Source organism: Haematobia irritans, chromosome 3, assembly GCF_050003625.1.
Source record: "Haematobia irritans isolate KBUSLIRL chromosome 3, ASM5000362v1, whole genome shotgun sequence".
NCBI classification, from domain to species: Eukaryota; Metazoa; Arthropoda; class Insecta; order Diptera; family Muscidae; genus Haematobia; species Haematobia irritans.
Window position 1 is genome coordinate 54736495 of NC_134399.1, and position 22292 is coordinate 54758786.

General features: G+C 34.6%; 1 protein-coding gene across 1 annotated transcript in view; it reads right to left on the reverse strand.

Annotated features, from left to right (window-relative positions):
• Nucleotides 1–22292, reverse strand: part of LOC142230930 (uncharacterized) — a 71377-nt gene that overhangs the window by 48180 nt on the left and 905 nt on the right. Inside the window, exon 2 of the mRNA XM_075301547.1 lies at nt 11942–12604. Within this exon, the coding sequence (XP_075157662.1) occupies nt 11942–12604 (663 nt within the window). The remainder of the gene's footprint in view (nt 1–11941; nt 12605–22292) is intronic.

Consider the following 22292-nt stretch of genomic DNA (forward strand, 5'->3'; position numbering starts at 1 on the left):
TTTTTTGCTCCGATTTAGTTGAAATTTTGCACAGGGAGTAGAATTAGCATTGTAGCTATGCTTGCCAAATTTGGTTGAAATCGGTTCAGATTTAGATATATCTCCCATATATAGCTTTCACCCGATTTACACTCATATGACCACAGAGGCCAATTTTTAACTCCGATTTAGTTGAAATTTTGCACAGAGAGTAGAATTAGCATTGTTGCTATGCGTGCCAAATTTGGTTGAAATCGGTTCAGATTTAGATATAGCTCCCATATATATGTTTTTCTGATTTCGACAAAAATGGTCAAAATACCAACAATTTCCTTGTAAAATCGCCACTGCTTAGTCGCAAAGTTGTAAAAATGACTCTAATTTTCCTAAACTTCTAATACATATATATCGAGCGATAAATCATAAATAAACTTTTGCAAAGTTTCCTTAAAATTGCTTCAGATTTAAATGTTTCCCATATTTATACCCTGCTCCACACTGTGGAACAGGGTATTATAAGTTAGTGCATATGTTTGCAACACCCAGAAGGAGACGAGATAGACACATGGTGTCTTTGGCAAAAATGCTCAGGGTGGGTTCCTGAGTCGATATAGCGATGTCCGTCTGTCCGTCTGTCCGTCTGTCCGTGAACACATTTTTGTAATCAAAGTCTAGGTCGCAGTTTTAGTCCAATCGACTTCAAATTTGGCACAAGTATGTGTTTTGGCTCAGAATAGATCCCTATTGATTTTGGAAGAAATCGGTTCAGATTTAGATATAGCTCCCATATATATATTTCGCCCGATATGGACTTATATGGCCCCAGAAGCCAGAGTCTTACCCTAATTTGCTTAAAATTTTGCACAAGAAGAACAATTAGTACTATTGTCAAGTGTGCCAAATTTTATTGAAATCGGTTCAGATTTAGATATAGCTCCCATATATATCTTTCGCCCGATATGCACTAATATGGACCCAGCAGCCAGAGTTTTATACCGATTTGCTTGAAATATTGTATTAACATAACACTTAGTCGTGTAGTCAAGTGTGCAAAATTTGATTGAAATCGGTTCAGATTTAGATATAGCTCCCATATATATATTTCGCCCGATATGGACTTATATGGCCCCAGAAGCCAGATTTTTTGCCGAATTTGGTTAAAATTTTGCACTAGGAGTACAATTAGTAGTATAGTCAAGTGTGCAAAATTTGATTGAAATCGGTTCAGATTTAGATATAGCTCCCATATATATCTTTCGCCCGATAGGGACTAATATGGTCCTAAAAGCTAGAGTTTTGACCCAATTTGGTTGAAATTTTGCACAGGGAGTAGATTTAGCATTGTAGCTATGTATGCCAAATTTGGTTGAAGTCGATTCAGATTTAGATATAGCTCCCATATATATCTTTCGCCCGATATGCACTTATATGGACCCAGAAGCCAGAGTTTTATCCCGATTAGCTTGAAATTTTGCACAAGGAGTACAATTGGTAGTATAGTCATGTGTGCCAAATTTGATTGAAATCGGTTCAGATTTAGATATAGCTTCCATATATATTTTTCGCTCGATATGGACTTATATGGCCCCAGAAGCCCGAGTTTTGGCCCAATTTGGTTGAAATTTTGCACAGGGAGTAGATTTAGCATTCTAGCTATGCGTGCCAAATTTGATTGAAATCGGTTCAGATTTATATATAGCTCCCATATATAGCTTTCGCCCGATTTACACTCATATGACCACAGAGGCCAATGTTTTGCTCCGATTTAGTTGAAATTTTGCACATGGAGTAGAATTAGCATTGTAGCTATGTCTGCCAAATTTGGTTGAAATCGGTTCAGATTTAGATATAGCTCCCATATATATGTTCTTCTGATTTCGACAAAAATGGTCAAAATACCAACATTTTCCTTGTAAAATCGCCACTGCTTAGTCGAAAAGTTGTAAAACTGACTCTGATTTTCCTAAACTTGTAATACATATATACGAAGCGATAAATCATAAATAAACTTTTGCGAAGTTTCCTTAAAATTGCTTCAGATTTAAATGTTTCCCATATTTTTTTACTAAAATTGTGTTCCACCCTAGTGCATTAGCCAACTTAAATTTTGAGTCTATAGATTTTGTAAAAGTCTATCAAATTCTGTCCAAATCGAATGATATTTAAATGTATGTATTTGGGACAAATCCTTGTATATAGCACCCAACACATTTGACGGATGTGATATGGTAACGAAAATTTAGATCTACAAAGTGGTGCAGGGTATAATATAGTCGGCCCCGCCCGACTTTAGACTTTCCTTACTTGTTTTTTACTAACATTGTGTTCCACCCTAGTGCATTAGCCGACTTAAATTTTGAGTCTATACACCCTCAAAAAAAATCGCTTCTTTAACATATGTTCCAAACATATTTTGCAGGAAGCACATATATTATTGGATACTGCCGAAACATTAATATGTTTGTTTTATGTGAACATATCATATGTTTGGAAGCATTTTGAGCCCAAAAATATTATATGCTTGGAAGAATTTTTCCCAATGACTATTGTGCTCATTCTCTAACATACTCGTAATTTTCACTTCCGCGAAATATTTTAGTTCTTGGCACCTTTTTCTGTAATACAAATAATGTTGAAGAAATTATTCACTTTTATACATTTTTTAAATTTTACCTTTCGCCTGCACGGAGAATCGAACCGAGGACTATACAGTTTGTAAGCCAACAAACTACCCACTGGACTACGTAGCTGTTATAGTCACCAGTAGATAATTATCGTTATAAGTTACACTTATATAGCATAGTTTGCAGCGCCCACGAGCCCATGCAAACATAACATTATTTAACAGAAACATACATTTGTTTGCCACGTGGACTCTCCAGTCAACTCTCCCGGTTTCCATCTCTATTTCTTTCTCTATACTCTCTCTGTCGCTTTGAATAAAATATCACAACATATGTATGTTTAGTCGAAATTTGTAAATTTATATATGTTTGCATTCACACATATGATTTTTATGAAACATTCATGCCCCAAACATAATATATTCTAACATATTAACATAGATGTCCCAAACATTTAGTGTTAGTTTAGGAACACACCTTGTTTGCACTTAAATATATTGTGTTTTAAAATTGTGCCCGAAACACATTTTGTTTATATCGGAACATATGAAAAACATATTTTTCTAAGAGTGTAGATTTTGTAGAAGTCTATCAAATTCTTCCAGAACGAGTGATATTTAAATGTATGTATTTGGGACAAACCTTTATATATAGCCCCAAACACATTTGACGGATGTGATATGGTATCGAAAATTTAGATCTACAAAGTGGTGCAGGGTATAATATAGTCGGCCCCGCCCGACTTTAGACTTTCCTTACTGGTTTAATAATGGGCTCAATATTAGTGGCATACTAACTCAACACAGCCAGTGTTGCTAGAAGTAGAGGAAATTCCCTATATGTAGGGTTTTTCTAATATTTAGCGCCTTCTAGGGACGTAGGGCCACAATGTAGGAAATTTTCACTCAACACAATTTGTAATAATTTTTACATTTTGGTGGCTCTAGAGGAGGAAATTAGAAGCCGGCAAGGCTTGATCTTTAACAATGTGTGGTAAACTTTACTCCAGTAGAGAATTTTGTCAACATTTTATTTCTATAGAACATTTTGTCAAAATTGTATTTCTATAGAAATTTTTTTCAAAATATTATTTCTATAAAAAATTTTCTCAAAATTTTATCTCTGTGGAATTTTTTCTCAAAATTTTATTTCTATAGAATTTATTGTCAAAATTTTATTTCTATAGAAAAATTTCTCACAAAAATTTGTTTATAGAAACTTTTTCCAAAACTTTATTTTTATAGAGATTTAACAAAAAAGATTTCTAATTTGGGTAGAATTCTACCAACTGTGGCAACCGTGGTGGTAATACAAATGTATATTCTAAGTTATATACATTGCATATTCATGTTTTAAGATAATAAAGTACTTAGAACCATTTTTGTTTTGTAAAATTTTTTTAAATTAAACGAAAAATATTGTAGGGAAAATTGTTTGGAAATGTATGGGAAAGTAGGGAACTTTTTTGTCCTTGTAGGGTAAACCGAACATTTTCCCTGGCAACATTGACTATGAGCTATAGTCAGATTGAGACAAAGCACCCATAAACATGTACCCCTTAATTTTCTTAAATATGCAACTGCGGTTTATCTCCCAGACCTATATGTTACCCCACAAATGCTATGATTACTAATTCTGTAAGGGTGGTTGAGGGTATGATATAGTCGGCACCGCCCGACTTTCTACTTTCCTTACTTGTTTTTGTTTGTGTTTGTTTGTGTATTTAGCACACATCAAGTCATTGAATAGACAACATCATATTTTTTCATCGTGTTAAAAATATCGAATTTTGTACCAGAAAGTGATGATTTGCGGAAAGCTTTAATTTTTTGTTTTCATTTGAAGAAAAGTGCTGCAGGGTCGCATCGAATGCTTGTCGAGGCATGCAAAAGATGGTTTCAACGGTTCAAAAATAATGATTTTGATGTGAGAAATGAAGAATGTGGAAGATCACCAAAATAGTTTGAAGACGCCGAATTGCAAACCATATTGAATGGATAGTCAAAAGCGAATGGCAGCAATGTTGCACAAGAAACAATTTCTGAATGTTTAAAAGCTATGGGAACGATCCAAAAGTGTGGAAAATGGGTGCCAAATTTTTATTTAAATCTGAACCGTTTTGCACAAAATTTTTTCGACTATTTGGACTTCAAATTTAAATCTGCTAATGCCCTGGGGCGGAGCACAATGTAGTAAAATAATATGGGAAATATTGAAATCGAAAACCATTTTTCTGCAATATCGCAAAAGTGTCTTTACGATTTATCGGTTGTATTGGACGTAAAGGAGTATTGTACTAATAATATTATAATTAGTAATATTTTTCTCGGTTTGTTTTGTTATTGTTGGTTTCTTGTTGTTTTTGATTTCAGCTTAAAACCATGCATTGACTAAACTACAAGTGTAGCTTAACCAACAGAGGAAAAGAATGTTTGTCAAATTTATTGGGGCAAAGCCCTATAGACTGCAAGATGGTTGGATGTACTACTTGCAGCAAAACTATCAACCAATTATCAGAATAAATTCAGGCAGTTCACTAAACCCAAAAATGAACCACAATTGTACCTTACGAAAATTAGTAATAATATTATATTTTTTGAACTTACAATAAATTAAAGTTGTTAAAGAAAATTTTTAAGTAGAACAAAACTTTTGTTGGTGTAACAAAATTGGATGCTAATGTGACAAAATATTACCAAAATCGTAATTGTATTTACAAATGACGTTGTTACCCCAAATTTAAACATAATTGTAATTATATTGACAATAAAATTCATTGATATTTTTTTGTGTGAAGCTTTCATTCTTGCAGTGCCAATTTTACAAGCAAAATGTGTTCCGACGTATGGCGCACACTGAAAAAAATAAAAGGGGATTTGTTAAGAGCTTGATAACTTTTAAAAAAAAAAAACGCATAAAATTTGCAAAATCTCATCGGTTCTTTATTTGAAACGTTAGATTGGTCCATGACATTTACTTTTTGAAGATAATTTCATTTAAATGTTGACCGCGGCTGCGTCTTAGGTGGTCCATTCGGAAAGTCCAATTTTGGGCAACTTTTTCGAGCATTTCGGCCGGAATAGCCCAAATTTCTTCGGAAATGTTGTCTTCCAAAGCTGGAATAGTTGCTGGCTTATTTCTGTAGACTTTAGACTTGACGTAGCCCCACAAAAAATAGTCTAAAGGCGTCAAATCGCATGATCTTGGTGGCCAACTTACCGGTTCATTTCTTGAGATGAATTGTTCTCCGAAGTTTTCCCTCAAAATGGCCATAGAATCGCGAGCTGTGTGGCATGTAGCGCCATCTTGTTGAAACCACATGTCAACCAAGTTCAGTTCTTCCATTTTTGGCAACAAAAAGTTTGTTAGCATCGAACGATAGCGATCGCCATTCACCGTAACGTTGCGTCCAACAGCATCTTTGAAAAAATACGGTCCAATGATTCCACCAGCGTACAAAACACACCAAACAGTGCATTTTTCGGGATGCATGGGCAGTTCTTGAACGGCTTCTGGTTGCTCTTCACTCCAAATGCGGCAATTTTGCTTATTTACGTAGCCATTCAACCAGAAATGAGCCTCATCGCTGAACAAAATTTGTCGATAAAAAAGCGGATTTTCTGCCACTGATTTTGGTAATAAAATTCAATGATTTGCAAGCGTTGCTCGTTAGTAAGTCTATTCATGATGAAATGTCAAAGCATACTGAGCATCTTTCTCTTTGACACCATGTCTGAAATCCCACGTGATCTGTCAAATACTAATGCATGAAAATCCTAACCTCAAAAGAATCACCCTTTATTTGCGTAATATTAAAGATTACGCAACCTCAATTTTAGGATGCACAATTTATTCACTATTAAGGACAAATTCCTTTAAAGCAATGAAATTTTAATTAAAATAAAGTTTATAATCCCTGCTTCAAAAAATTGTTACATTAAATTTAGGACACAAATTTTGTAAATTTGCATCCCTCCGTTAAAGTCGCATGTATTTCAAATAAGGCAAATTTTCCTTAAAGTAAAGAAACACATTTTTGATTTAAAGAAATCGTCATTAAGTTAACTTAAATATTGAATCTTTAGATTTAAGATCAAAACGTTTCAAATATAAGTTAAGACTTATTTTGAGGATTTAGCATCTTTGGTTTAAAGTTATAGAATGAAAATTCAATAAATGAGATCTGTATCCTAATTTTAATTTTATAGATCCTAGATTTAAAGCCAGATAAGTCGCAAAAAAATTTCCTTATTTTAAAGAAACCGCATCTTTGGCTCGGAATCAATACCAAAATCCTTAAAGGAAGGTCAAAATCTTTGGATCCAAGTAAACTTTTTTTTGAGTGCAGGGTATAAAAAACAATTTCCCGAGGAGGTTTAATCACTTGGCTCGTAACTTTCTAAGCTTTGGTTTGCTGTCATAATCTCCCCCATCCAGTTGAAATATTAATCGATTGAAAGAAGAAAACTCCTTCAAATTTGGCTGAATAATAAAAACAGAAAACAAGTATCTACGGCTGAAAATGCGCTGAATTTTATGTACCCTCCACCCTAACTAAAACAATTAAATTGAGCAAAGTACTATTTCACAGAGTATTCATGTTATTACACTGAAAAAAAAACATGCCCGGTTCCAAAGATTTTGTCATAACTTTAACAATTTTGGTTTTGATTCCGGAGAATTCAAGTAAGGATACTTTTAAGACACAATTCTCTTAGTTCTCTTGGGTTTTGTTTATTTAACTCTAGGAAGCAAATTTTAATTTTTCAGCCTTTTTTCTTCATTTTCTATCAAAGTTCTTTAAAAAAAAAGTAAACGATAACTTTATTTTCCAAATTCAGACACGACTTCCAGTATAAATTATCCTATTTTTCAATCAAAAAAACTTCTTTAAAATAAAGTGTTGAAAAAATGTGCTACTTTTGAACGATTTTTTGCTTTGTAGTCAAGATGCAAAAAGACAACAAATTTAAACACAATTTCATTAATTTTAAAGAATTTTATTAAAGTCAAGTTGACCTTAGCCCAAAACATTTTTCTTTCATGTTATGATACCTATTTTTAAGTCTAATCACTTAATTATAAGGACAACACGACTTCATTGAAAAGTTTATCGACTTTTGGAAAAAACTTTATATTAGAGAAATGCGTCGTCTACGCTAAGCAAAATTTGCATTCGTATTTTAAGGACATGAAATCTTTGGCTGTGGAGTCGGTGCCGGAGTCTTGGAGTCAGAGTCTGAAGATTTTGCTGGAGTCGGAGTCCGAGCCGGAGTCGTAGAAATTTTGCTCGACTCCGACTCCGGCGAAACAAACTTTTCAAAACACTTCCTATCCTATCGAAAAACAAAAAACGAAGTAATGGATTTCAGGCCATTCAAAGTGAAATTATATGGGTGAAATTTCACGGTGATATAAAAAGTGGGTTTTACTAGAATATGGGCTGAATTGATCAATTGTATTGTCCATTTTTAACATATTAAAATATCGATTTTTGACCATATATGTACTCTTGATAAAGGTAAAATGTTATATATAGCAGTAGAACCTAACGTTCTAAATTTTTGGCAGGCATGTCAAGTTCGAAGATGGGTCATACCGGACAATTTTGTGATAAAGCACCTACATATAAATCCATCTTCCCATTTGTTTTAAGAAGTTTTTCCCAGTCTAAAATTTTCATCAGATTTATAAAAATGTTGATTTTAGAGTTATTTGAGATCCATAAATAAATGCGGAAATTTTCCGTCGGCCCAGATTTTTATATGGAGATAATTTCTTGAGAAATCTCCATATACACCTGATGTCCTTGGAAGCGTTAATTTTGAATTGAACCTCTGCCAACGTGCCATTTGAGCCGGTCTTTTAGAAGAAAGTTTGTTTCATCAAACCACTCGAAATTCTTTATTCAATATTTGCTTAGCGCATTTCTGTTATATAACGTTTTGTCCCTTGTCCAAAAGTCGATAAATTTTTGAATGAAGTCGTGTTGTCCTTATAATTAAGTGATTTGACTTAACAAACATGAAAGAAAAAATTTTTTTTGGGTTAGGGTCAACTTGACTTTAATAATTCAGAAGAATTCTTTAAAATTAATGAAAATATCTTTAAATTTGTTGTCTTTTTGCATCTTGACTACAAAGCAAAAAATCGTTCAAATATAGCGCATGTTTTCCAACACTTTATTTTAAAGGCGTTTTTGACTTGAAACATAGCATAATTTCTACTGGAAGTCGAGTCTGGATTTGGAAAATAAAGTTGTCGTTAACCTTAAAGGACTTTGATAGCATATGATGAAAAAAAAAGCTGAAAAAACGAAAAATTAATATTTGCTTCCTAGAGTCAAGTAAACAAAACCCAAGAGAACCAAGAGAATTGTGTCTTGAAAGTATCCTTACTTGAATTCTCCGGTTCTTTGGCTCGGAATCAATACCAAAATTGTTAACGTAAAGACAAAATCTTTGAAACCAGGCATGCTTTTTTTCAGTGTACATATTCTGGTGATTGTTGTTATCTACCCATATTTTGACGAGGTTTCTGTATAGTCTTGTGTCGTATTTTAATTTATTGACCTGACATTAAAATGTAGAGTTCTTTACATTCCTAAAATGCTGAGATTTGTCGTCAAGTCGTAACAAAATTTAAAATTAGGGTTCTTTAGGACATATAAACACATATGGCAAGGTAGAATACTTATATCGGTCTTTTTTTGGAACACTACACCTTAAAATTACAATTGGAATACTGTTAAAATGAGATTTAGGTACACCACCTGGAGTCGACTCCGGAGTCGGAGTCGAGGTTAATAAGAAATGCTGGAGTCGGAGTCGGAGCCGCAGTCGAACAAAATTGACTCGACTCCACAGCCCTGCTCACGACAATATTTTTTGCAGTGTAAACAGCTATGAAATACGGCTATACTATTTATAATTATGGACCGCTATGGACCAATTTATTTATGGTTGATAGAGGGCGTATACACCCAGGGAAGGAATATGATCACATCCTAGAGCAAAATGTGTTTTTGGACGGTTAACATGGACCATGTTTGTTATTTTCTGGAACATTATGTATATAATTCCGACATTCATTTTATGTTTGGCGAGAAAATAAAATTTTTGCGGCAAAAGTGCACCATGTTACCCTTCCAAAAATAACATTTTACTCTAGGAAAAGTCCATATAAATTCTCTGCGTGTACATACGTCTCGTACAAAATTTCAACCGTATCGGTAAAATTTGTTTTTCCAAAAGGTTCGGGATATCAAACTGGATGTCGGTTTATATGGATCGACGATATCGATAAATTTTTGCATGGATATTTGAAAACATATACTAACATCACGTAACAAATTTCAGCCGAATTGAATGGAATTTGCTCCTCCAAGAGGCATTTGAGGACAAATCTGGCATTAGATTTATGTGGACCAATTTTTGCATTGTTGGGAGACGTCATATTCATTTATCAGGTACGAAAATTCAACGGGATCGGTTAAAATTTGCTCTCCTGGAATTCAAATCTGGCCAGTCTATAGCTTTTTTTCTCGGAAGTAAAAGTGATTTCAAAAGGGACGGACGGAATTCCACCACGAATCAGAATATATGTACTTTCTGCGACCAATATTTCGAAGTGTTACAAACGGAAGTGTACCACACCCGAATGGGAAAAACACCCCTACACACCAAAGTGTTTCTTGTGATTTCTATGCACTCCAGGCTACAAATTCATACATTAGGTTAAGTTAATTTTATATTTTCAACAACGTTGATTTATTGAGCAAATTTAAATATGCAAGTGAAATATTATCGATGGAAGCTGATATTTTGCAATATCCTTCGAGTAGAAAATTTTTTTATTTTGTATTTTTATTTAAAATTTCATCTATCATTTTGGCACTTCAAAATATTTACAAGATTTTTCTCTATATTATATTACCTTATTATGAGATATTACTAAAAGTATTGCAACATATAAAGGAAAATTTTCTTTCGAATAAATATCAATTGTAATAATTTCATATCAGTTTAAGGAAAAAAGATAGGGGAAAACCTTTCAAATAATAAAATATAAAATATAATATATTTCTAAACTTTGAATATGGGTTTAGTTAGTTTATCTCTTCGTGGAGATTTCTGATTAATCTATACGATGATGTTCTATTTCTATTTTCAAAGTTTCGTGTAATATTTGTGATAACATTATGTATCATGTCCTCCTTATAGTGTTCGTGAAGTCTATGTATTGGATAACGTCTATTTAAATTATGAATGATTTTAAGATTTTTATTTTGAATGATTTGAAGTTTTTTCAAATATGTTTTTGCACATTTAGTTCCCCAGACTTGACAACCATATGTCATTATTGGACGAATGCACATTTTGAACAGTAGTATTTTATTTTTCGTGTTTAGCAGTGATCTCTTGTTTAGCAAAGGAAACAGCGCACGACCACATTTCAGTGCTTTTTCAGATGATTCATCTACATGTTCCTTGAAAGTTAGATTTTTATCTAAAGTTATTCCCAAGTATTTTATTGATTTCTGTAAAGGGATAGTAGCACCACAAAACTTAAGTGATTTGGTGGGGACCCTTTTTGGCGATTTATTAAAGGGGAAAATGATTGCTTGCGTTTTGTCAGCGTTTATTTTGATTTTCCAATTATTAAGATATTTTTGAATATGTGATAACGAACTTTCCATTCTCTTGATAATTGCGTTTGAGACTTTACCATGCATGATTAAAGAAAATGTACACAGAAAACCTTAGGCATAAAAGCTGTTATCATTTCTTATGCTGAGGAAAATTTAGGTCATTTAAAATGCACTCAACTTAGTTGCAAAGAGTTTGTTTTCTTTCAAGCAACCAAGTGGCCTAGTATTTCATCCAATATTCAACCCTAAAGCAGAATTTTTAATTTTTATAAGAACTACGAGATATACGACTTGTGTCCCACGATGGTGACTCAATGTATTACTTGCAGCTTGAACTTAGAATAAGGCTAAATACGCAATCGCTATTTTGCTCCCCATTGAACTGAACAACGAAGCTAATGCCAGAACAAATTTTGACGATTATGAAAAATTACTTCAATCTTAGTTTTTTATTTAATCAATGTCAGTCTCATCATACAGAAAATTGTGAAAGGACTTTCCAAGATGCAAAGTGCACTTTAATAAAGCGTCCAAGACATTCAATCAACTGGCATGGCAGTCATCTGGACAATGTTGATGCAGTTTGAGCAAACTTCATCAAAGCATGGCGTTTTAAATGGATTGCATGTAGCAAGGACGGCTTATACCTAGGGGAGGCTATGCTTTGTTACCACCACCATCCGCTTACCTGAATTTGTCCAATGGTTCTTGGAAAATGTAAAATCAAGTGGATACTCCTGTTTGACTCCTCCTCCTCCACTATGGGTATTTGTGTTCTTCATGAAATTCTTGAATGAAGGTAATGCGCTGGTGGAGCCAAGTCCCAATGTGGCCGTGCTGGTCTGTTGTGTACCCATAAATTTGGATCTAGTGCTGCCTCTGCTACTCGCGGTACTGCCCCTAAATGTAGTATGCAGTCCATGAGCTGTAGGTGTCCCATAGGTTGGACTGATGGGATGTATGCTACTGCTAATACTGTTCAGGCTGCTCATAATTCTGGATGTCTTGAAGTTATGATATCCAGTTGAAGTTGTTGATACCAACGTTGGATATGCTGCTGCTGCTGCTGATGATGATGATGATGACGATGATGTCATAGAGGAGAAAGGCCCTAATGAAGTGGCTAAAGATGTTGGGAAAGACGACATTTGTGTACCACCGGCCTCTTCAAATGATGACAATGACGCAGACGACGACGATAACGAGGACGAGGCAAATGTTGTTCGCGTTGTATCGAAAGCATCGAATTGGAAATTTTCAACAAATGCCACCGTTGCTCCACCTAATGATGCTGTTGTCTGGGTTTGTGGTAAGGCCACTGCTACAGCCGTAACTTTTTTGCTTAGTATATCTGGTCAATGAAAACAATAAAGGAAGAAAATAAAGCATTAATTTTAAATTTTAGAAAAGAATATACGATAGCAGAGAGAGTGAGAATGAAAAATAGGAAGGCATGCAATGTATTTCAATATAATGAATCTGCTACATTAATGTGGTAAGTAGGTCGACCAATCTCCCTAAGGGGTGTTTCTTTTAATGGGGGGAGGGGGACGTGTATTCAAAATTTGTCATTCCGTTTGTAACACATCGAAATATTGATTTCAGACCCCATAAATTATATATATATATTATGAGTCGTGGTTGAATTCTGAGTCGATCTAGCGATATTCGTCCGTCTGTTGAAATCATGTTAACTTCCAAACGAAACAAGCTATCGGCTGGAAACTTGGAACAAGAAGTCGTTATTGATGGAGTTCGAGTATATGCCCTCCAAAAACAATGCAAAAATTGCTTCATATCGCTCCATAATTATATGTAAACCCCATATAAATCGACCTCCCAAGATTTAACTTTGGAAGCCTGCACGGATGAAAAAGACTGTTTTTCATATGTTTGGCTATAAACATTATATGTTTGGAACACAAATTTTTAAACACAATATTTTTGAGTGCAAGCATATAATGTTCATAAACTAGCATAACATGTTTGGGACATATATGTTAATATGTTAGAACATATTATGTTTGGGACATAAAATGTTTGTAAATATAATATGCTTGGATGCAAACATATATTAATTTAGAAATAGCCTATAAACATATATGTGTTTAGTAGCTTCGAGCGCTATTTAACAGGGAGCGATATTGAATTAAGTTGGTGGTTGTTGCTTGTTATTACAAAATTAACATTTTATTTTTCCTTGGGCAATTGATCAGCTACTTCTTTGATCCTTACAAACTGTGTGGACCGCTGTTCGAATCCCCGTCCGGCAAAAGGTAAAATTAAAATAAAAAAAAATTGAATAATTTCTTCTACAATGTTTGTATTACAGAAAAAGGTGCTAAGAACTAAAAAATGTTGTGGAAGTGAGAAAGATGTGGGGGAATATACAATTAGGCAGAAACAAAATTTTGAGCATTCAGGTCGAAAACCTATGTTGTTAGCACCTATATTACCTGTTTATTTTCATAATTCATTATGATTGTAAATATATAAATAAATAAATAAAATTTTGAGCACAATATTGTTTGGGAGAATTTTTTTAAGCATATAATATTTTTGGGTGCAAAATGCTTCCAAACATATTATATGTTCACAAAATAACATATTGTTTTTTGGAAGACAACATTATTGAATTTGGATGCAAAAATACAAAATGTTTGGAACTTAGACTACCCAAACATATATTGTTTAGACCAATATGCTTTCAAACATATTATATATTGGAAGAGATCAAACATATAAATGTTTGGGCAATACCCAAAAATGTATATGCTTGAAGCAAAATATGTTTGGGAGTATATGTTACAGAAGCGATTTTTTATGAGGGTGTGGTTGCTTCTCTAATTACCGTGGTAAACTTAGATCAGATCATACCGGTTCATAATTATTTATAGAATTATCTATTTAAAACCTGCAAAAAGAGAGAAGTTTACCACTGTGGTATCACAATGGACTGAATTGTCTGGTGACACTAGGCAAATATTTGTCTAAAATGAATATGAAACTTTTTTCCGGGAGCACTTTCGAAATATTTGGATACAACTTTTGGAAAATATTGTTATTTAATATATCCAATATGAGCTAAAATGGTTTGCTGGCGACGATTTTTTTTGTGATTTCTGTCAAATATTTGCCCAGTGTGACCGTACCATAAGTGAGCCTAAAATATAGGGCTTCCAATATACATAACCTAAGTACTAACGAGGCTTATATAGGTAGATATTAAGGGTGCGTAACACATCGAAATATTGATTTCTAACTATATATGTTATAATGTTTGTATATTTTTGATCAGGGAGAAATTGTAAGACGATATAACCATATCCGTCTGTCTGTCTGTGGTAATCACACATTAGACTTCAGTTTTGATATTATCACAATTAAATTTTGGCACATATTTGTTTTTTCTTTGCAAGCAGTTTAAATTCGAACATGTGCTATATCCAGGTCCAGGTTTTGATATAGCCACCATATAAACCGTTGTTTTTATCCACACAGTTGTGCCGAATATGGTGTGAATGAGTTCATGCTTTGGTATAGCCCGATTTGACTTCTTGATCGTCTAGACCAGAGCTTCCCAACCCAATTTGCTTTGCGCCCCCCAAAAACTGTTTCGATTTCGCTGCGCCCCCAACCTAAAACAAATTCTGATTACCCAAACAATCAGAAAAAAATGTTAACAAAACCTAAAAATGTGATCAATAATGATTAAAAATAACAATGTTAATGAATATTAATATAAAGGGTGATACGGTCAAAATTTGGTCAAGGGAAAACGCGTGTAAATCAGTGAAATCGTTTATTTAAAAAATCAAATTAAATTTCTGTTTCAAGTTCAATTAGTATAAAATTCAGGAAAAATATTCAGTTAGGCTTTCGCTTTTCCAAATCCGAATTGCCGGGCCTCACGCTTGACACCTGCCATCAGATTTTGTACAGCCACCTTGTCCACTTTCTTCACCGCATAAAGCCAGTTTGCCTTGAAATGCTGCTCGTCCTTAGCAGTTTTTTTGGTCTACTTTAGGTTCCGCTTGACAATAGCCCAGTATTTCTCAATTGGGCGGAGCTCTGGCGTGTTGGGGGGGTTCTTGTCCTTGGGAACCACCTGCACGTTGTTGGCGGCGTACCACTCCATGGCCTTTTTACTGTAATGGCAAGATGCCAAATCCGGCCAAAACAGTACGGAACAACCGTTCAAGGCAGCAGACGTTTATTCAAACACTCTTTCACGTAAATTTCTTGGTTGACAGTCCCGGAAGCTATGAAAATGCTGCTTTTCAAGCCACAGGTACATATGGCTTGCCAAACCAGATATTTCTTTGCGAACTTTGACAGTTTTATGTGCTTGAAAATATCAGCTACCTTTCCCCTTCTTTTTGCCGTATAAAACTCCTGTCCCGGAAGCTGATTGTAGTCGGCTTTGACGTAGGTTTCGTCGTCCATTACCACGCAGTCAAACTTCGTCAGCATCGTCGTGTACAGCCTCCGGAATCGCGCTTTGGCTGTCGGATTTTGTTTATCATCGCGATTTGGAGTCACTACCTTCTTGTAAATCGATAGTCCGGCTCGTTTTTTGGCTCGATGCATGGTTGTAGACGATACACCCAGCTTATTTGCGGCATCTCGGAGAGAGAGGTTAGGGTTTCGCTTGAAACTACCGGCAACTCTTTTTGTCGTCTCAGCGGCTTCCGGTTTTCGATTGCCCCCCGATCCAGACTTCCTGGCTATCGACAAACGTTCCCCAAACACGTTAATTACATTTGTAACGGTTGATTTGGCAACTTTTAGCGATTTTGCCAGCTTTGCGTGCGAGTAGCTCGGATTTTCGCGATGCGCGAGCAAAATTTTGATACGCTGCTCTTCTTGCTTGGACGGCATTTTGACAACTGAAGAGTGAATTCCAAAATCAAAATAGGAGCAACATTCTACACACACACCTTCAAAATGAGGGGTGTTCAGGTTTTTTAAATGCAAAATTGAAAGAAATACGTCAAGTTTATATTGACCAAATTTTGACCGTATCACCCTTTAAACGAGTTTATCAATTAGTGGGAAATTTGGCAATTGTTCTGTTCATTAGATAGTTTTTTAATAATTGGTACTATTACTGATAAAGTACATCTCAAATCAGTTTTAACATTAAGGCATTTTTATATTTCGACTGTATGTCTAAAAGTGACGAAAATTGTATCAAAAATTTTAAAATGTGTTTTGTCTTCACACATTTAAAAAAAGTGGATACTATTTCTGATATTTTAGCAAGAAATTTAGCGAGTGCAAATAAAGGTAGTGAACGACTAATAATGGAAAACCTACACCAAATTATGGTATTGCAGGGCACTTCTACTCTTTTCTCACTGTGTTTATAAATTAACATTTCGAAAGGTACGAATGGTACGTTCTTTTGTGGTATATTATTTATGTTTTGAGCTTATAAATTTGTGTTGTTTTAACAAATTCAAAGATACAAAAGCTGCTCAACCAAAAATGACGCTGCGCCCCCTGGAACCACGTGGTGCCCCCAAGTTGGGAAGCTCTGGTCTAGACTAGCGCTTCTCACAACAAAATCCATCAAGTTTTTGGGCCGCAAATCAAATTGGGTTGGGATGGTCCTGTCAAGACAGACCTAGTTTTATGCGATTTTCCTGTAAAGTGTACGACAAAGAAAATTTCGTGCGTGGTTTTTGTGCCAAAAAAAAAAAAAAAAAAACTGCGACAAGTAAGTTTCACAGCCTTCTCGTGAAGCCAACTTGGCTCTAATAAAGGAGTTCTGCAATCCCGAGTAAAAATTGAGGGATCTCATTTGATACAATTAGGGAGGGATCTCATTTGATACAATTGGCTCTAATAAAGGAGTTCTGCAATCCCGAGTAAAAATTGAGGGATCTCATTTGATACAATTAGATATGAGTACATCGGAAAAATGTTAAGATCTAATCATATCTAATTACTATGGAATTAGATCTGATCATATCTCAATATTGGCCTAGATCAAATTTCTTAGGTATAATTATATCTATCCCTATATATAGTTGGATCTGATATTAGATCTCGTCATATGTGGAATTATATATAATAATTATATCAAATTCTGTCCCATCATATCTAGGTAATTTGAGATCTAACCATATCTAATTAGATCCTCCAATTTTTACACAGTTTAACCCGCGAAACAAGCAGTAGCCTGATGGCCCAAGGTCAGAGTGATATGGTAGATAAATCAAAACATTTAGGGTCTGAGAACATGAAGTTAGGTTTACATTACAGCTGCTTATTAAAACTGTTTATTAAAATGTGTAGTTGGACAAAAAACAAGATATATGGAGACGGAGAATATGAGATTTTCTAAGTTTCATATAAAAGGTGATTTTTAAGATCTATAGGAAAATTAACAAGTATATACGTCATTAAGTTAGGCCAGGCTAAATCTCCATGAATCAAATAGAATAGAATAGCATTTCAGGTGGATTTGATCACAAGTAATCTTCCCGAATGTAACATTTAGAGTTTCTACATGTGGATGCTACATCAGATTTTAGAATTATAAGAACCAGTTTTCTTTTAGTTTTAAAAGAATCATAAATACCTCGTAAAAATAGTCTCGAAAATCCGATAGAATAACGCGTTTCATATGATTTGAAATCTAAATTCTTAAGATGTTTACCCCCCATTACTCGAATGAGCACGTGGAGTGAACTCGGGAAATTTTTACCTCTAGTTTCGTGCAATTAAGATGACCAGTGCCCCTTCTATCCCCTCTTTATATTAGGGGATTATATGTTATAGATTTACAAATTCACGACAATCGGATAAAAATTGTGATGTCTAGAGGTCCAAGAACTCCAAACGGGAGATCAGTCTATATGGGTGTCATACCAAAATATAGACCGTGGTGAACCGATACACACCACACATCATTGTGGACCTAAAGACTTTCTAGATTTCCAGTTTCAGGAAAATCTCATGCGGCATATAGGTGCTCAAGAACGGTCTTTATGGGGGCTATACCAAAACGTGGATCGATACACATCATATACGCCACAACTCTTTTTATACCCTCCACCATAGGATGGGGGTATATTAACTTTGTCATTCCGTTTGTAACACATCGAAATGTTGCTCTAAGACCCCATAAAGTATATATATTCTGGGTCGTGGTGAAATTTTAAGTCGATCTTCCGAACGAAACAAGCTATCGACTTGAAATTTGGCACAAGTAGTAGGTCGAACGGTATTGCAAATAGGCCATATCGGTCCACTTTTACGTATAGCCCCCATATAAAGGGACCCTCAGATTTGGCTTGTGGAGCCTCTAACAGAAGCACATTTTATCCGATCTGGCTGAAATTTGGTACATGGTGTTGGGATATGGTCTCTAACAACCATGCAAAAATTGATCCACATCGGTCCATAATTATATATAGCCCCCATATAAACCGATCCCCCGATTTGGCTTGCGAGGCCTCTAAGTGAAGCAAATTTCATCCGATCCGGCTGAAATTTAGTACACGGTGTAAGTATATGGTCTCCAACAACCATGCAAAAATTGGTCCACATCGGTCCATAATTATATATAGCCCCCATATAAACCGATCCCCCGATTTGGCTTGCGAGGCCTCTAAGAGAAGAAAATTTCATCCGATCCGGCTGAAATTTAGTACATGGTGTAAGTATATGGTCTCTAACAACCACGCAAGAATTGGTCCATATCGGTCCATAATTATATATAGCCCCTATATAAATCGATCCCCAGATTTGACCTCCGGAGCCTCTTGGAGGAGCAAAATTTATCCGATCCGGTTCAAATTTGGAACGTGGTATTAGTATATGGCCGCTAACAACCATACCAAAATTGGTCCATATCGGTCTATAGTTATATATAGCCGATCTCCAATCCCACAAAAATTGGTCCATATCGGTTCATAATCATGGTTGCCACTCGAGCCAGAAACAATCTACCAAAATTTTATTTCTATAGAATATTTTTTCAAAATTTTATTTCTATAGATTTTGTCAAAATTTTAGTTCTATAGAAAATTTTGTCAAAATGTTATTTCTATAGAAAATGTTGTCAAAATTTTATTTCTATAGAAAATTTTGTTAAAATTTTATTTCTATTGAAATTTTTTGTTAAATTTTTATTTCTGTAGAAAATTTTATTAAAATTTTATTTCTATAAAGACTTTTTTGAAAATTTTATTTTTATAGAAAATTTTGTTAAAATTTTATTCGGTTCATAATCATGGTTGCCACTCGAGCCAAAAATAATCTACCAAAATTTTATTTCTATAGAAAATTTTGTCAACATTTTAGTTCTATAGAAAATTTTGTCAATATTTTATTTCTATAGAAAACTTTGTTAAAATTTTGTTTCTATAGAAAATTTTTGTTAACATTTTATTTCTGTAGAAAATTTTGTCAACATTTTATTTCTATAAAAAATTTTTTGAAAATTTTATTTCTATAGAAAATTTTGTTAAAATTTTATTTCTATAGAAAATGTTGTCAAAATTTTATGTCTATAGAAAACTTTATCAAACAGAATTATATACGTATTTGGTCGATCTTTTTTGATTTAATATATGGGCTTACATACAATTTAGAAGACGGTGTCAGGAGGTTTTAAGATACCTTGCCATCGGCAAGCGTTACCGCAACTTAAGTAATTCAATTGTGGATGGCAGTGTTTAGAAGAAGTTTCTACGCAATCCATGGTGGAGGGTACATAAGCTTCGGCCTGGCCGAACTTACGGCCGTATATACTTGTTGGACTGAAAAATACTTTTTGGACTTAATATACCATTGTGAATTTCAGCCAAATCGTATAAAAATTGGCGTCTCTGAACGCTCAAAAAATCAAATCAGCAGATGGTTTTATAAGGGGTTTTATCAAATAATGGACCGATACACACCATGTTCATTACACCTTCTTCTGGCCCTAAAATATGTCTAGATTTTGAATTTCAGGCAAATTGGGGGAAAATTACGGTGTTTAGAAGCCCAAGAAGTCAAATCTGGAGATCGGTCTATATGGGGGCTATACCAAAAAGTGGGCCGATATACATCATATTCACCACAACTCTTTGTGGACGTAAAAGACATTCACACTTGGAATTTCAGCCAAATCGGATACAAATTGTGGTCTCTACGCGCTCAAGAAGTTAAATCGAGAGATCGGTCTATAGGGGGTTATTAACCTAACCTAAGACCCCAAATCGGGGGATCGATTTATATGGGAGCAATATTAAAAACTGGACCGATATAGCCCATCTTCGAACTCGACAAAAGACGAATCTTTGCCAAATTTCAAGACGATAGCGCCATTATTGAAGGCTGTAGCGTGATTGCAACAGACAGACAGACAGACGGCTAGACGGACATGCTTATATCGTCTTACAATTTCTCCCTGATCAAGAATATATTTGTCGGAAATCGAATATTTGTATAGTCGGAAATCGATATTTCGATGTGTTACAAACGGAATGGCAAATTTATTATGCTCCATCCGCGTAGTCCAATTTAGGCATATCCTTTTGAAACATTTCAGCCGGTATAAATGAGCTGTAATATAGTCCCTCAAAACATTGTCTAAGGCCGTTAAATCGCACGATGTAGGACCAAATTGACTGGTTCCGAACGTGAAATAAAATGTTCAATGAACTGCACGTGGTTTTCATTTGTAAGAGGACCCATGGTTAAATTATAGACCAACCTGCAGATGTTTGACAGGGAAACAAAATACGAAACGTGCGTCGGCTGTTTAAACCAGTGTTGCCAAAAATATAATAGCTAAACAACCTTTACACTTATCTGTACGTAACAGATACTTATGGCTAACAACCATCCTAAAGTAGAGAGAAAAACAATTAAAGATTTTTCAAAATATGTAAATTCTCTATCCCTCAATAACTTCGTAATCTTTCTTAATATTGTTAACCAATGTCGTTAAGCTGGCTTCTGATGACATCCAACCGACAAACAATTTTTCCATAATAAAGAAAGTTCCTCCTTAGTTGTGACATAACCACTGACATATCCATTAAGCACTTGGGGAGTAGATGGGAATAATTTTCCATGTTTTAAACGAAAGTGCCAGTTTACCCATTCGTGGTTATATGAAACACACGTATACATCACATATGCACTGTGGTACACACAAACACTAACACAAGTGGCAAATGCTTGTTAAAATTGAAGAATTTCGTTTCAAATACGTTACGTCGTTTTGCATACGCACACACTTTCACTCACACACACACACACACACACACAGTAATGCATATTTTACGGGGCTCCCAAAGTGAGTACTTAAGGCAAAAACAAACACATACAACCATACGTAAATTGATCAAAACCGACAATACCAAGAATGAAGCATGTGTCTCGCTTTGTTAATCTGATTATTTGGGCCTTTTGTGCAAAGAATTCCGTCAAGACATTAGGACATATTCGAAAAAGGAAAATTGTGACTTTGAAAGAATAAACAAAATCCACAGGAGTGAATATACATTTTATAAAATTTTTATATTTTTTTTTTGTAATTAAGAAAATTTTATTTACTTTGAAGTATCCGTTATAATTGGGAATTTTAAAACAACATTTGTTTGTACGTGAATAGCTTTATAAATGAGATATGTATCATAATTTTAATTTTATTAATCCTAGATTGAACCAGCCAGATATGTTGCTAAAATGTCTTTATTTTAAAGAAGCCACATCTTCGGCTCGGAATCAATATCAAAATCTTTAAGGGAAGGTCAAAAACAAGGAAAGGTCATTCTTTCAGAAGCTTATTTTAATATAAGTACTTCCAAAAGACCTCGCCAGTTGTCGGAAATATTTTTTTCTGGGGCAAACTCTACACCAGAATCTAATATGCAAGAATATTTTCAATAATTCCGCTTCTATGATGCAAAAAAGAGTCTAGTGAATCGTGATCTATTGCGGATTGATTTGTTTTCACCTCCCACTTGTGGGGTTAGGTTTAACCGTGGCCTTTTTACGACCCTTGCAATACTTGTACCTTTGCCACGATG